General features: G+C 41.9%; 2 protein-coding genes across 2 annotated transcripts in view; one reads left to right on the top strand and one right to left on the bottom strand.

Annotated features, from left to right (window-relative positions):
* Positions 1-4967: 4967 nt before the first annotated feature.
* On the bottom strand, positions 4968-6225 carry LOC128614171 (inositol 1,4,5-triphosphate receptor associated 2-like). Its single transcript, XM_053635498.1, has 2 exons — positions 5555-6225; positions 4968-5359 (listed from the first exon to the last, which is right to left on the bottom strand). The coding sequence occupies exons 1-2, from the start codon at positions 5692-5694 to the stop codon at positions 5263-5265; spliced, it is 237 nt and encodes a 78-aa protein (XP_053491473.1). The 5' UTR covers positions 5695-6225; the 3' UTR covers positions 4968-5262.
* Positions 6226-9177: 2952 nt separating this feature from the next.
* ctr9 (CTR9 homolog, Paf1/RNA polymerase II complex component) overlaps positions 9178-16397 on the top strand; it is a 15087-nt gene continuing 7867 nt past the window's right edge. The window contains exons 1-10 of the mRNA XM_053634410.1: positions 9178-9383; positions 10446-10544; positions 11640-11879; positions 11985-12102; positions 12821-12910; positions 13392-13648; positions 13765-13872; positions 13959-14195; positions 14290-14379; positions 14472-14600. Coding sequence (XP_053490385.1) covers positions 9339-9383; positions 10446-10544; positions 11640-11879; positions 11985-12102; positions 12821-12910; positions 13392-13648; positions 13765-13872; positions 13959-14195; positions 14290-14379; positions 14472-14600 — 1413 coding nt within the window. The 5' untranslated portion in view covers positions 9178-9338. The remainder of the gene's footprint in view (positions 9384-10445; positions 10545-11639; positions 11880-11984; positions 12103-12820; positions 12911-13391; positions 13649-13764; positions 13873-13958; positions 14196-14289; positions 14380-14471; positions 14601-16397) is intronic.

Below are 16397 nucleotides of genomic sequence, written 5' to 3' on the forward strand. Positions count from 1 at the left end.
GGACAGATCGCACTTTCCTCCAAGTACATTACACAGCATGAACAGCAGTTCGTTAGCTGGATTCATGGAGGAAACATGCGATAGGTCACCAAATTAAGCAGAAAACGGGGATGAAAAAATGTGTGCGACAGACAGACTGGTGAATACTGCGACCTATTCATGTTAACTTATTAACCAGAAACAATGCTTTTGCACACAGCACAATTAAGACCTTGTATCTGCTCACCTTAGTGATTTCCCTTTCTTTCACTGCCAGTAACACCTGCAGTTCCTCCAGTTCCTCCTACAAACAGTAAAAAGTACCATTAAATAATGACAGAAACATTAAGTACAGAATTAAAAGCACTTGCAGATCTGCTGCTATAGGAAAATCACCAACAGAGTAAGGGTGATGAGATTCATTGCCAATTGATTAATTAAAAAGAACATGACGACGTACTTTTTATCCATTTATAGTTACATTTAATGTTGTGGAATGTCCAGAAAACAAGTTAGTTCCTGGTATCACTTGCAACATAGTGTAGCAGCTGTAAACGGTTCCTTGCTTTTTCTTGAACTTAAGACAAGGCAGTTTGTTACAGAGAAGCCACAAAGCACAAGCATTTCCTTTATCGGAAAACTTTACAGCTTTAACTCCGACTACTACAACGAGCCGACACTGGAGACTCCTTCCAGAAACGTTAAAATCAACAAACAAGACCTTACAGAAAGCTGCAACTTTCAACATTTACACACGTCTTTCTTCGTTAAGCACAAACATGCCCGTTATTAGCGTTAGATTATGTAGCACGTCCACAATACATCAGAAACGAACCGTCGTTATAGAAACGATAACGTATTAGAACGAGCGCATTAATATAAACCTGTGATTCGCAGCTGCGTTACGGTCAGAGCCGCCGTTCTAGAAAATTAAATCGACACCTTCGGACCAATCAGATTCGAGAACCGAACAGCTCGGTCTCTGGACGGGTTCTCACCCTGACGTCGGCGTTCGCTCGTTTCAGTTTGTTTAGCCGATCTTCTGCACCGTTTCTCTCCTGCAGCAGTTTTTCGTTCTGCAGGTAAATCAAAAACACACAGGAAAGTTCCACACAATTCCATCTTTAAACTATTTACTGATTAAATAAATAAATAAAAAGACGACGTACCATCTCTTCGATGACTTTGATATGAGCCTTCAGGTGTTCGATCTCCTTCATCTGAAAGAGGAAAGACCATTACAGCGCAACAAGCCCAAACACACGCATCTCAGACTTCACATTCAAACACATTTAGAAACTTTAGAGATGTGAAAATGGTGGGGGGGGGGGGAAATCCAATAGAAACAGTCACAGAATTTCTAATGGTTTCCAATACAAATACTATTACAAACCATCAGCGAACCATTAAAACCATTACTGGTCCTTGGTAATGGTATCCACTAGTCATAACATGCCACCAACAGAAGACAACAAAAATGACCAGTAGAGACCCACAGGGTCCATTAGAGTTTCCATTAAAATCAATACAATTCCCATTATAACCAGTACAAATTCCATGAGGGTTTCTGTAGTTCTTTCCCCCCCCAGCAGGGTGCGCACTGAACTGTGCATTAAAACAAAACCAGACAAGATTGTATTCAAGTATATTGCATGATTTTGCCCGATTCCATTTTAAATTCTGGGTAATTCCTTAAAATAACAACATTTCTACTCCCTATCTTACAAAATGATGCCATTTTCCACATAATAACAAGACAACTTCAGTGTTAGGAAGCTAGCTATAAGTAGCAACGTGACTAGCTTAAGTACATTTGTTTTACTGTTTTCAAAATAATGTAGCTTTTCCCGGGACCTAGCTACTGTTTTCACCAAGTAGTAGCGTAGCTTCGGTGAAGTAGTTAGCTAGTTTTTCTTAGCGGCTTGTAGTGTAGTTAACTACTTTATCAAAAGCGTAGCTTGGCTGTTGCTTAGCTTAACGTGTAGCGTGGCAAGCTACAATTTCAAAATGGCTTTCCTAACACTGGGGAAATTTTTTATTTTTTATTTATTTTTTTTTACCCCCCCCCTATTGTTGACTGATTTCAGAATGTTGAATAAGTCTAACCGACACAACGAATACATTCGGTCACTTTTTGAGGGGGACAATATTCCTAGGATCGTTTAGTTGCAAAAATGACGTACTAAAGATATCTTGCTAACTAAACTAACGTCAACGATGGACAGATCGTCATTGTTGTGGTAAAATTATATATTTGGAGAGGTTTGGATGCTTAAAAACGATGATGCAAATAGAGAAACCGGTATTGAAATTGCACTCTAGCAGTTAGCGATATTTTCTAGATTTCTGCAGAAATATGACCTAAAAACCATCATCAGATTTTCACACAAGTATTAATTGTAGAAAAGTGGAACCGAGTTAAACAAATGAGACAAAAATATTATACTTGGTCATTTATTTATTGAGGAAAATCATCCAATATTACACATCTGTGAGCGGCAAAAGTATGTGAACCCCTGCTTTCGTTTATTTAATCGGATTCTCTTTGTCTACTTTGAGGACTTGGGTGAAAATCTGTTGATGTTTTAGGTCACATATATGTACATATATACACACACACACACACACACACACACACACACACATACATACATATATATATATATATATATATACACACACATACATATATACATATACATATACATATACATACATATATATATATATATATAGAGAGAGAGAGAGAGAGAGAGAGAGAGAGAGTTCGCAAACTTTCAAGCACCACTGTATTGTGTTTATATCTACAGAGTTAGAGATCCCATTGGTCATTAAATCTTTAAACACATTATTCTTGTTCTACACATTTTAAATGGTTTGTTGGACTGGGGAGTGAAACAGACCAGCGAACGGCAGTTAGCCTGAGCTCGGCTGGTTTTCTCTTGGCTTTCTCTCAGTGCTCGCCGGGCTTCATCCAGCTCCTCAGCCAACGACCGAGCTCTTCCCGCATACAGCTGGGCACTTAGGAGGTTAAACACACACACACACACACACACACACACACACACACACACACAGATGTTTGTTACATTTATAAGGGTGAGAAAAAAAAAAACACTGAAAACGATCTAGCACCTCGCTAGTTTGCTGCGAAGCTCTGAAACATCCATCATCAGCTGGAGGTTGGTTTCCTCGCACTGAGATACGCTCCTCAGAAGGCTGCTGTTCTGTCCCCTCAGTCTGCGCTGAGCGTGCTTCAGTTCCGCCACCAGGCCCAACAAATCACCCGCGTCACTGGAGACATAACATTATTATTATTATTTTTTTAAATACACATCAGCCAGAATACTGATATAATCCTAATCGTGATTAAAAACACGGCATATAAAGATTAACGCCACAGCGCCGTCGAATTCTCGATTCTGATTGGTCAGAAGTAGTGCAGCTGCAAAACACAGGTTTATTTCTAACGTGCTTGTTCCAATACGTTTTCGTTTCTGTAGTAACAGCTCATCCACAGGGTCTTGTGGATCAAAATGAAAAGCACGGTTGTTGAAGTTTTCTGTAAGGAGATGTTTATTTAACATTTATGGAAGGAGTCTCCAGTGTCAGAGCTTGGTTACAGTAATCCCCTTTTCATTCCCTGACATTTTCTTTCACGGGAAAGTCTCATTTATTTATAGCTGCCATCCATGACGGAAGTGATAACCAGAACGAACTTGTTCGCCGGAGGTACGACAACGTTAAAAGTAACCATAAATGGATAAAAAATGTAATAAATAAAATAAAAAAATTTTAAAAAGTATGACCGCATTGTTCATTACTAACCAATGATATTCGCTTGGGTCTGTGAACGTAGTTTCAGCCGACGAAGGAGAAAATTCCGCTCCTACGAATACAACAGCATTAACACACAATAGAAAACCCAGTGCATTTTCTAATAAGGTTACAGTCATTTGCAGAATTATTGGCACCCTTTGTGAAAATGAGCAAAACTTTACATCACATGCCATGAGAGACATTTTTTTAACATGCATTTTATTGTTTTCAGCTTGGTTTAATAGTTTAAAAAATGATTGGCACCCTTAGAACAAATACTTTGTAAAATCTCCCAAGAGAGAGAAAGAAAACTGAACCTCTTCCTGTGATGTCCAACAAGGTTGGAGACACTTACAGAGAATCTTGTTGCAGAACATGTCAAGCTCCCTTTTTTTTTTTTTTTCGGGTGCATGTCTTTTTTTTTTTTTTACATTCAGACCACAGGTTTTCACTAGGGTTGTAATCCAGAACCTAAGACAGCCTTTGCTTTTAAAAAAAGAAGAAAAAAAAAAGAAAAAGGGGATGCTTGGCTCATAATCTTGTTGAATGATCCATCTATGGCTCAGTCTGGACCTCCTGGCAGAGGCAACCAAGTTATAAAGCAAAATATTTTGGTAGTACCAGATGTACGTAGCACCCACCAGATACAAAACAACCCCAACATATCATGAATAATGATTTGCCACCATCTATTAGGGGCATTGGGGCTCTTTTTTTCTATACAGTCAGCTTTTTTTGTCTCAAGAGGTTTTTGTCCCTTTTGCGATTTTGTTCTCATCTGATCACAGCACAAGTGTAGATCCAATGAGGTTTGGTGATGTTCATTTCCCTCCCCCCAGGTTGCTCTCAGGATGGAGTTACAGAGACGGTCTCATTCAACTAAACTGCTATTCTGAAACTGATCTTTGGGGGTTTTGTCCCTTTTACTACATTTCCTATTTTTTTTTATAGAGTATCTGGGGTGAACATGTTCATGCATCCTACTTCTGGCTATTTTTTCAGGCTTTTGATACTTTTCCACTATGACCCTCAGTGCACTTAATTGGATTTTTAACCGTTTATGCATTTTCCATATCCAATACCTGACTTATGTATGTCCTGACCATCTGTCTTTTGTGTTGAAATCTTTTCATCTTTCACCATAGTGATCCATCCATCCATTCATTTTCTGTACCGCTTTTCCCACACAAGGTCGTGGGGAGCCTGGAGCCTATCCCAGGGGACTTGGAACAAGACGGGGGACACACTGGACGGGGTACCAATCTATCACAGGGCACAATCGCACACGTACTCGCACACCACAGACAATTCAGAGATGGTAATCAGCCTATAACGCATGTCTTTGGACTTGGGGAGGAAACTGTGGTACCCCCAAAGCATGAGGAGAACATGCAAACTCCATGCACACAGGGTGGAGGTGGGAATTAAACCCAGGTGCCAAGGGTGTAGAAGGATGCCAATAATTCAGAAACATCTTGACTGTCTCGGATCACAAGACTCACCGTTCCCAGTTGCTTTGCAAGAGTCTGATCCTGATGCCTGGTAGCTGTCGTCAAATAATCTACAAAAGTCAATGAGAACGCTCTTCTCAAACACTACAAGTTCCAGCATCAGAAAACAAAATCACAGAACGGTCTGAAATTTAACCATTTGTTATTCTACAAACTATATGATTTTAAAGGGGGGGGTGGATTATCAAACGGAGACATTCGTCATGTAGAAACACCTGTATTTCCCCCCCATGTGTATCTCTCACCCGTCCTGGCTGCACTGAGCGATCCAATTCCTCATGGTTGTGTGAAACGTGTCTCTGTCGATGGGTGGATCTCGGTCCTCTGGGTCCAACATGTGCTTCAGGATGATCAGCTTGTCCTGTCCACCGCTGTGGCCCGTCATGGCCTGTAGAAACTGCACCACAGTGGAGGCCAGAACTTCTCCTGTTGGCGAGAGAGAAATTCTCAGAGGTCCGTCTCTAAAAACGTCTTGTCAATTTCAAGAGAGATCTAAAAAAAAAAAAGTCTACCTCGTCCTGCAGCGTCGCACGCCTCAAACGTAATGTTCAGAAGCTCTTCTTCCGAAAAGCCATTCATGTCATGGTGGTCGCATAAATACCTGTCGCCGAGTCTGAAGTCTAAAACAGAGAGCGGTGAAAATAAGAGAGCGATGCAGCGGCGCTTTAGTCCTTTAGTCTGAATGAAATGAATAAATGTGAATGGTGTCAATTTAAAAAAAACAAACCTACTTTCATCATCAGAGCGCAGTTGGGAAAATTCAGCCGAGGAAATTCCAGACAAACTGGAAACGCTGTATCCGTAACGTTCACCATCCCGCACACTATCCTGCTGAGAAGGAGAGCTGGACTCACCATTTCCAGTTTGCCGACAGGCCGAAATCTCAGGAATACTCCAGCCTGTGTTCACGTTCCCTGAAGCCATGATCACTGAAGAAGTCATCAACAAATGTTTTAACACCATAATAAATCAATCCACTTTGACAAGTCGCCATGAGATGGAAACGAGATTGCATTTTATCTCAAACAAAAAGGGATCGATTAAATGCCACTAGTGATCTTTTTCACACTCTCAAGCCTCACTGAAATGGAAACGAGGCTTTAAGAACACCCAAGGCAAAGCCACAACTTCAGTATGATTTATCTCAGGAGAGTCATCCTCTGCAGATCTCTAAAGAGGAGCTGACACGTAAGAGTCGTACACAAATGAAAAGAACCCCCACGGTATCAATTCTGACCAAGTTTGTGTTTTCTCTCTTAACTAAACCCCAAATTTATCTCAGGAAGGGCTTGGTAATTAACCGATGAGTCGAATCAGGTGTGTTCAATGAGCAAGGTGGATAAAGTTTACATCACCGTGGCCCTGCAGTCTTCTTCTACACTTCTGTTTTAGTCCAAAACACCTCTATAAAATCCAAAAGCCATGGAGCTCCATGGAAGTGTGTATACAGACATGCCACTGAGATTCCCTGCAGGAATATATAACACTTTGATGCCAAGGGGGAATAAAGTCTATACTCACATAGCTTTTAGTTGACCACCACTATCCACATGAAACCTTCCATTTCAGCATCTTCAGTGCACTCTGTCCGCTCACCAAAGAATGATATATCAAATATATACATATCCCGTCTTGACTGATCGTGAAGGCAGAGTGTGAGCAGCATCCTGTCTGTGCTATTAAAAACAGAAAGCTGATCTGGAGAGACGCTTTGCTTGTCCTCATCTCGGCACACACATCAAGTCCAGCTGACATGACCACCCCCCTCCAACACCACCACCACCACCACCACCACCACCTTCACCCCCCCCACCGATCCACTTATTCCCCCTGCCTGCAGACTCATAACAGTACGCAATGTCATAATGGACCATTGTAACGAACACAACCTTGGTTTTCCATATCAAATGATTCCGCTTGGAGGATGCTGGGCAGTAATCAGGCTCCCACTCAGGGCTCAAAGGCAGAAATCAACTCCAAAGAATATTGATGACGAGGAGACACGTGAGATGAGTGATGGATGTGAAGCTAATATCTAACGTATCAATCTAATCAGTAGTATTAGAATGAACCTATTAAGGTTGGGCTGAAGGGTGGTTGAAGAGGTTAACACGTTTGCCTTGTACTTCCAGGGGTGGGGGTTCAATTCCTGCCTCCACTCTGTGTGTGTAGAGCTTGCATGTGCTCATCGGGGGGGGGGGGGGTTTCCTCTGGGTACTCTGGTTTCCTCGCGCAGTCCAAAGACATGCACCGTAGGCTGATCATTTCCTATTTTGTTTGTAGTGTGCGAATGGGGAAAGCTTTGATGACGTTTGGGAACACCGGGGCAGTAAATAAGAGGGCCATACAATAAAGTCACTAGGTGGCTTTGGATACAGAGGGCGAAGCCATAGCTAGATGGGACTAGTGATGGGAAGTTCGGATCATTTTACTGACTCGGATCTTTGAATCTTGTTCAGCAAAATGAACGAATCTTTTTTCGAATCATTTCGTTCATTTCAGCAGAATATAATTAAAATGTTACACGTTAAATTCCCCAACACATCTACTACTTACTTAAGCAAACGTTGATCACATTTGGAATAAAAAATAAACTACAGGCTAATGCAGCCAAGGCCAAATTATGAGAAGCACAAATGATTCATTAATTGCTTAGCTGGGTCTTCAGGCTATGTTATGTCTGATAGTTCACCTCACCTCTCGTTGGAGTCATTCGTTCATCCCGTGACCGCCCCATAGGCTGAATGCAGTGGGGCTGTGACGTAATGAACGAATGACTCGAACCCAAAGACTCGAGAGCTGAACTAATCATTTTTGTTTCCGGTACTGCATGGTACACTGCTTATACGGCGGCCACCGGAAGAACGAACGACTCGAACCGAAGACTCGAGAGCTGAACTAATCATTTCTGTTTCCTGTCCAGAACCTATGCGGATGTTGCAACACATGCGCGGTCAAAAATGAAGAAATCACTCTATGAGACAACTCGTTGTTCCCGAGTCATATTAAAGATTCGTTCAAAATGAATGAATCGTTGACAAAACATGCCAATGCTTTGAAGGCTGTGAATTGGAACAGAGTAATGTTATTCAATTGCGAATCTGTTTTTAGAGGATTTAAACCTAACATGGTGAACAAATTATATTATAGAATTCAGGCAATTTTACTGGGGTTGTCTCCTACAGTGTGGCAAGTAATAATCTGGAAAGACCTTTGTAATATCACAGTCTAAAACTGGATTTAAAGAGAAGCATATTAGTAAATGAATCACATGTAAATGAATCACATGAAAATGAATTACTTGAAAATGTATCACATGTTAATGAATCACATGAATATGAATCACACGAATATGAATCACATGAAAATGAATTAAATGAAAATGAATCACATGAATATGAATCACATGTAAAGGTATCATATGAAAATGAATAAATAAATAAATAAAATAAAATGAACGAATCGTTCATGAACGACACATCACTAGATGGGACTCCATCAACTGAGGGAGTCTGATGTTGTTACCAATCCACCTACTGATATGTTTTTGGGAGGAAACCACAAAAAACCAACATGGACACAGGGAAAATCTATCTTTTGCCACCTGTCATCATATCTCAGGGGAAAAAATCAACACAAAAAAAACCAAATGACTATCCTTCTTTTAAACAGTAAACACCTAAAATTACACAACCTTTACAAAAATATTAATTAAAATACTAATTTTAACTATACTATAATATTATAATAATATTATAATACTATATTAACTATTCAGAGCACTAAAGGACTGTTTTGAGATTTGTGCTTCCGTTCGAGTGTGTGTGTGTGTTTGTGTGTGTGTATATATGTGTTTTTTTTTTTTCAGGACCTTTGCTTTGCTGCGTTTAGCGCGCGGAAGTCGTGACACCGGAAGTAAAAGACTTTGTTGTTCACATGAAAACCATCTTCAATCCGTAGCGACGAGAACATTAGCGAGTTAGCCGAACTGCTAATCTGACGGAAAAATTGAAGATTTAAACCGTCACCATGTCTCGGGGATCCATTGAAATCCCCTTGCGGGACACAGACGAGGTGCGAAGACTTTTATACTCACTAAAAATGTCACATTTCTCACAATTTTATGTGTCGCAAAAGGAGCTTTGTTGCCTAGCAGACCACCCATGCTAACATGCTAACTGCTAGTGTCATATCAGTATATTTCTATTTTCATTCTAACGCAAGGATTATTATGGTATAACTGATTCGTCTGAAAGGTTTTTACACTTTAATAGCAGGATCAAGTAATATTTGGTTACTTAAAGTAATTCAGTAGGTCCTTAATATTTATAATATCACAATCAAAGTCACTTTAATTATTATTTCAATATGCATTTGTATGCAGTTACATCCTCAGTTATATAATGAGTGTTCTCTAATGTGTCTTATTATTAATTTCTTAAATAATTGTAAAATAATATCATCCGGACACTCTTTTAATAAAAGAAACGAAAAAAAAAGGACAAATGTGACTTAAAATGTTTAAAATCTGCTCTGTTTTATTTCCATTAGTAACATTAGTAATAATAATAATAATAATAATAATAATTAAACTTCAGGAATATGAATTGTTTAACGTACCTGATATTTGAATAAATTTAAGTATTGTTATTGTCAGAAATGTTTGAAGTAAACCCGTGCCGCAGTAATGAAGGTGTCTGCTAGGAGTGAAGTGATTATAATAATATTAATTAAGCAAAAATATTAACATTGTGATAGACTTTTATGAGTTTTATGGGTATTATCAGTTGTGTCGTTGCTTTGTTTTCCCTCGTTAAATATTTAAAACAGGTAAATAAAATGGAAACGTATTATGAGCTTCGGTTTCATATTGTTGTCCTTATACATGTTTGAATAATGAGCCGAATATTTGAGTAGTTGGAGCATAAAATAAATCTCTGCTGATGGGGTTCTTGGAATTTCTTTTACACTTAAAGGGGTCCGTTGTCCATCTTTAGGGAAAGCGAGGACGCTTTTATCCAGTTGTATTTTTAATAGAAATAAATCCGCTGTAGTGTTATGGTGCTTTCCGGTGCTACCTGAAACACGACATGACTGACGGCTGATTGGACTTTCATCCCCGTTTTTGTCCTTCAGGTGATTGAGCTGGACTTTGATCAGCTTCCTGAAGGAGATGAAGTGATCAGTATCCTGAAGCAGGAGCACACACAGCTGCACATATGGATCGCGCTTGCTGTACGTATTTCATTTCATTTCATTTTTGTGTGAAAGAGAAAGTGAGAGTGTGCGAGTGAGAGTGTGTGTGGAGGACTTGGAGGTTACACACTTTCTTCCTCAGTCACTTGACTTGACACTTGACCTTCCTCTGTTGGTGATTGAGGTCATGTCGGGAATAAAAGGTAACACTGAAGAAAGTCATTATCGGAGACTCTGGGTGTCTGCTAATGCTAGCGTGCGTATGACGTCATGCGCCGTCGACTAGGAAGCGGCTTATACTTCCGGTTATTAAAAAAACCCCGCTAGTGTTATATTTGAGACGATATTACCGTTCTAAAAGCCACACACACTAGATGGTAGAGTACACAGTGCATAGTGTAAGTGTATGGTACTTCATATGTAAGGGTGTAGTACTTCAATCAGTGAATCTCCCCCGTGCCACGCGCAGACCAAATAATTGATAGAGATTCGTTGACAACGATTTTCATAATTGATTATTATCAATTAGTTGTTGCAGCTCTAGTTGTGTGTAAAAGTCTGATTAATCTCGTGTGTGTATCGGATGCGTTCGGGTGAGTTCGTTAACCCGTTAGTGAAGCGCTTCAGTTTACCGCTGTTCATTCACTGTTCAGCTTCAGCTCACACGGCTCACACGACTCGATCCCCCACATTACTGACTACCACTGGATTATCCGAAACGCTACAACTGTTCTTTCTAGATGTTTCTTCTTCAAAAAACATCGTTAGTGTCTTGTTAAGATCTCACGTGTCGTTTTTTTCCCAACGTTATGTTTTTTAATTCAAATCGGTGCCAGTGCTGCTGTACATCTTAAACCCGAACGCAAAAATGTGCGTTTTAATCTTAAATTCGACGAATATACGGAATTTTAATCCGACAGCCCTAGATCAGACGGAAACGGCTTGAACGGCTAAAATGCCGGTGACGTTCGTTCTTACGTAAACGAACACGAGTGTAAACACAACGGGCGATATCCAGGTCGGTAAAAGCGAAGAAGGTCGCGTCCGAATACTGTACGATAAGGTAATTACGTAGAAATGTCGTCTCATGAGGTCATAAAGACATTTCGTAGACTCTCCTGCCTCTCTGTGTAGCTGGAGTACTACAAGCAGGGGAAGACGGAGGACTTCGTGAAGCTGCTGGAGGCAGCGCGTATCGACGGAAACCTCGACTACAGAGACCACGAGAAGGACCAGATGACGTGTCTGGACACTCTCGCTGCGTATTACGTCCAGCAGGCACGCAAAGAGAAGAACAAGGATGCAAAAAAGGACCTCATCAATCAGTCGACGCTCCTGTACACGATGGCGGATAAGATCATCATGTACGACCAGGTAAGAGCGAACGCAGAATTGCACACGGGACAGTTGTTTGTCCTGCAGATGATGACACACCGTTTCGCTTGTTGTTGTTTTTTTTTGTTTTTTTTAACGTAACAGAACCACTTGTTGGGACGAGCCTGTTTTTGCCTGCTGGAAGGGGACAAGATGGATCAGGCAGACGCCCAGTTTCATTTCGTCCTGAACCAGTCCACTAACAACATCCCCGCGCTGCTGGGTGGGTAACTCCTGCAGGACGCCACTCACACGGTCTAGAGCGCAGGGGTTCGCAAACTAAATGTATTTATTTATTTTTTTAAAAACTGGAAAAAATATTTCATGCACCCTCTTTGTAAAATAATACAACTATTCAAAAATCACACACGATGCGTTCGTCCCCGTGACGCAGCACGAGCAGCGGTTCGACAAGACGCAGTTGGCTGGCTTCACCCTCCTAATATGTTGGGGGGAAAAAAGTTACATCCATTATGTTATGGGTCAAAATGACTTCCACAGTATAAACACACACAAAGAAACAGCTTAAAACAGTAAACCTTTATAAGAAGGAATATTTGCATGAAAGTTCAATGACCCGAAATGAGGAAAGTCAAAACATGTCAAAGAGAAAAGGAGAGATTAACCAGTATTTCAGACGTCTCAAATGTGGAAACGGGTCAAATTGACTCGTAGCATAATAGGAGGGTTACTCGGAACATCCAACTTGGAGTGCTGTTGAAACGGATCTTTCCTACTTGCTCACGAACGCAGCGTCGGTCGTCACATTGCCTGGTCGGTAGCCGTCGTGCGATGACGGGGAGCTGATCGGGTGGTGGGTGGGAACCGGGAGAAGAATTGCTTCACGGACCTCGCTTTGAGAATCTATATTATCTTCAAAAATGCACACGGTAATACGCGATGAGTCCGTTTGTAACTATTATCTTGTTCCTCCCTCACAGGTAAGGCTTGTATCTCCTTCAACAAAAAGGACTACAGAGGATCTTTGGCTTACTATAAAAAAGCTCTGCGCACAAACCCCGGGTGTCCAGGTGAGGATTTCTTTCAGCTCCAAGCCGTACGGGATTAAATAGATGCGATCGTGTTGGATGGACACGACGGGAACGTCGGCGCTTTCTTTGGTGCTGAGAAATGAACAGTTCAAGTCGAGTGGGGTTTTTAAATCGTCATTCCTCTATATAGCTTGTAGACATCGGAAGGAAACTGGAAGATCGTTTCTTCAGGACCACAAAAATGGTCCAAATGAACTTTTCCACGATATTCGAATTTTCTTTAGATGCACCTGTATCGTGTAACGTAGCAGCACAAGACCACAGAACACAAGACATCTTTTCTTTACTTTACTTAAAATATACTGCATAAAATATATAACGTGAGTGTAAAACTACAGCCGTTACACCGGAACGATAAACGTGACTGTCGAATATCACCTTCCTGTATCGTAGAACCGATTATCGATGCTTGCCGGTGATATCGTGAAGTTGTTGTTATGATTATTATTATTTTTTGCAGCTGAAGTGAGGCTTGGGATGGGTCACTGCTTTGTGAAGCTGAACAAGCTGGAGAAAGCTCGTCTAGCCTTCAGCCGCGCCCTCGAGCTCAACCCGAAGTGCGTGGGAGCCCTGGTCGGTCTCGCCGTCCTCGAGCTCAACAACAAAGAGGCTGACTCCATCAAGAACGGCGTGCAGCTTCTCTCCAGAGCCTACACCATCGACCCGAGCAACCCCATGGTGCTCAACCACCTGGCCAACCACTTCTTTTTCAAAAAGGTAACGAGATTATTACGCGAACACCGCGCGAGTAATGTTTTTAGTTTACGTAAATGGAGCTTGCGCATTTCAGATGTCTTGCCTTTTTGTTTTTATTTAAAAAAAAAAAAAATTAGGATTACAGTAAAGTCCAGCATTTGGCCCTTCATGCGTTCCACAACACGGAGGTAGAGGCCATGCAGGCGGAGAGCTGCTATCAACTGGCTCGTTCCTTCCACGTTCAGGTGAGAACCGGGTTCTTGCTCTCCGAGGCCTGTGAGATGTGGGTTAAACCTGTCGAAGCATTAAAAGTCTTTCTTTTTTGGTGTAGGAGGACTACGACCAGGCTTTTCAGTATTACTACCAGGCTACACAGTTCGCCTCGGCCACCTTTGTGCTGCCGTTCTTCGGCCTGGGACAGATGTACGTGTATCGACGAGACAAAGAAAACGCCGCGCAGTGCTTCGAGAAGGTCTTGAAGGCGTACCCGAACAACTACGAAACCATGAAAATTCTCGGTTCGCTTTACGCAACGTCAGACGACCAGGAAAAAAGAGACATCGCTAAAGTAACCCTCAGTTTCTACGAGTGACGTGGATTGTAAGTTAGTTTACAATAAATGAGCAATTAGATGTTGATCTTTTTTTGTCTTGGCGTTCTAGGGCCATCTAAAGAAAGTTACTGAGCAGTATCCTGACGATGTAGAAGCCTGGATCGAACTTGCTCAGATTCTGGAGCAGACAGACATCCAGGTATGATGGAGATGCTTCTATAGGACTGTACATGGATTGATGCTTTTAATATTAAAAAAAAAAAAAATTCTAATCACTTTCTCCTTATATAGGGTGCTCTGTCGGCATACGGCACAGCCACACGTATTCTCCAGGAGAAGGTACAAGCTGACGTCCCCCCTGAGATCCTTAACAATCTGGGGGCTCTGCACTTCAGACTGGGGAACCTTGGAGAAGCAAAGGTAGTAATGGGTGATGGTTTGAGTGTAGAATAGCTGTTGCTGTGTGAGTTTGACCGAATATACATTTGCCTACATTTCGCGTTTGAGTTTCAGATGTTCTCCCTGTGTCTGTATGTGTTACCTCGGAGTTGCCTGTTTTCATCCCATCTCCCAAAAACATACTATGACTTTGAATCGATGGCTCAAATTTGCCCCTAGGTGTGAATGTGTATGTACGGTGCACTGCCATGAACTGGCCTTCCATCTTGGGTGTATTCCTGCACTCAGGGTTCCTGAGTTCCTGATAGGCTCCGGACCCACTGAGATTCTGACCAAGATGAAGTGCTTACTGAAGATGGAGGGATGGCACTGGGATGGGATTGGATTGCATTGGGCAGGATTGGATCTGACAGTTTTGGGATTGGATAGGTTTGCGTTGGGCAGGATTTGATCTGACGGTTTTGGGATTGGATAGGATTGTGTTGGGCAGGATTGGATCTGACGGTTTTGGGATTGGATAGGATTGCATTGGGCAGGATTGGATCTGACGGTTTTGGGATTGGATAGGATTGCATTGGGCAGGATTGGATCTGACGGTATTGGGATCGGATAAGATTGCATTGGGCAGGATTGGATCTGACGGTATTGGGATCGGATAAGATTGCATTGGGCAGGATTGGATCTAACAGTATTGGGATCGGATAAGATTGCATTGGGCAGGATTGGATCTGACGGTGTTGGGATTGGATAGGATTGCATTGGGCAGGATTGGATCTGACTGTATTGGGATTGGATAGGATTGCATTGGGCAGGATTGGATCTGACGGTATTGGGATTGGATCTGATGGTGCTGGGATTGGATAGGGCAGGATTGGATCTGACGGTTTTGGGATTGGATAGGTTTGCGTTGGGCAGGATTTGATCTGACGGTTTTGGGATTGGATAGGATTGCGTTGGGCAGGATTGGATCTGACGGTTTTGGGATTGGATAGGATTGCGTTGGGCAGGATTGGATCTGACGGTTTTGGGATTGGATAGGATTGCATTGGGCAGGATTGGATCTGACGGTATTGGGATTGGATAAGATTGCATTGGGCAGGATTGGATCTGATGGTATTGGGATTGGGCAGGATTGGATCTGATGGTGTTGGGATTGGATAGGATTGCATTGGGCAGGATTTGATCTGACGGTATTAGGATTGGATAGGATTGCATTGGGCAGAATTGGATCTGATGGTATTGGGATTGGATCTGATGGTGCTGGGATTGGATAGGATTGCATTGGGCAGGATTGGATCTGATGGTATTGGGATTGGATCTGATGGTGTTGGGATTGGATAGAATTGCATTGGGCAGGATTGGATCTGACGGTGTTGGGATTGGATAGGATTGCATTGGGCAGGATTGGATCTGACGGTATTAGGATTGGATAGGATTGCATTGGGCAGAATTGGATCTGATGGTATTGTGATTGGATCTGATGGTGCTGGGATTGGATAGGATTGCATTGGGCAGGATTGGATCTGATGGTATTGGGATTGGCTCTGATGGTGTTGGGATTGGATAGGATTGCATTGGGCAGTATTGGATCTGATGGTATTGGGATTGGATCTGATGGTGTTGGGATTGGATAGGATTGCATTGGGCAGGATTGGATCTGATGGTATTGGGATTGGCTCTGATGGTGTTGGGATTGGATAGGATTGCATTGGGCAGTATTGGATCTGATGGTATTGGGATTGGATCTGATGGTGTTGGGATTGGATAGGATTGCATTGGGCAGTATTGGATCTGATGGTATTGGGATTGGATCTGATG

The sequence above is a fragment of the Ictalurus furcatus genome, chromosome 10, assembly GCF_023375685.1.
Source record: "Ictalurus furcatus strain D&B chromosome 10, Billie_1.0, whole genome shotgun sequence".
Lineage (NCBI taxonomy): Eukaryota > Metazoa > Chordata > Actinopteri > Siluriformes > Ictaluridae > Ictalurus > Ictalurus furcatus.

Bases quoted from the DNA above. Each gene is read 5' to 3' on its own strand.
- LOC128614171 (XM_053635498.1), bottom strand. From the start codon at position 5,694: ATGACGGGCCACAGCGGTGGACAGGACAAGCTGATCATCCTGAAGCAC. The intron at 5,360-5,554 runs GTGAGAGATACA...TGACTTTTGTAG, and splicing joins GCTCAGTGCAGCCAGGACGG to ATTATTTGACGACAGCTACC.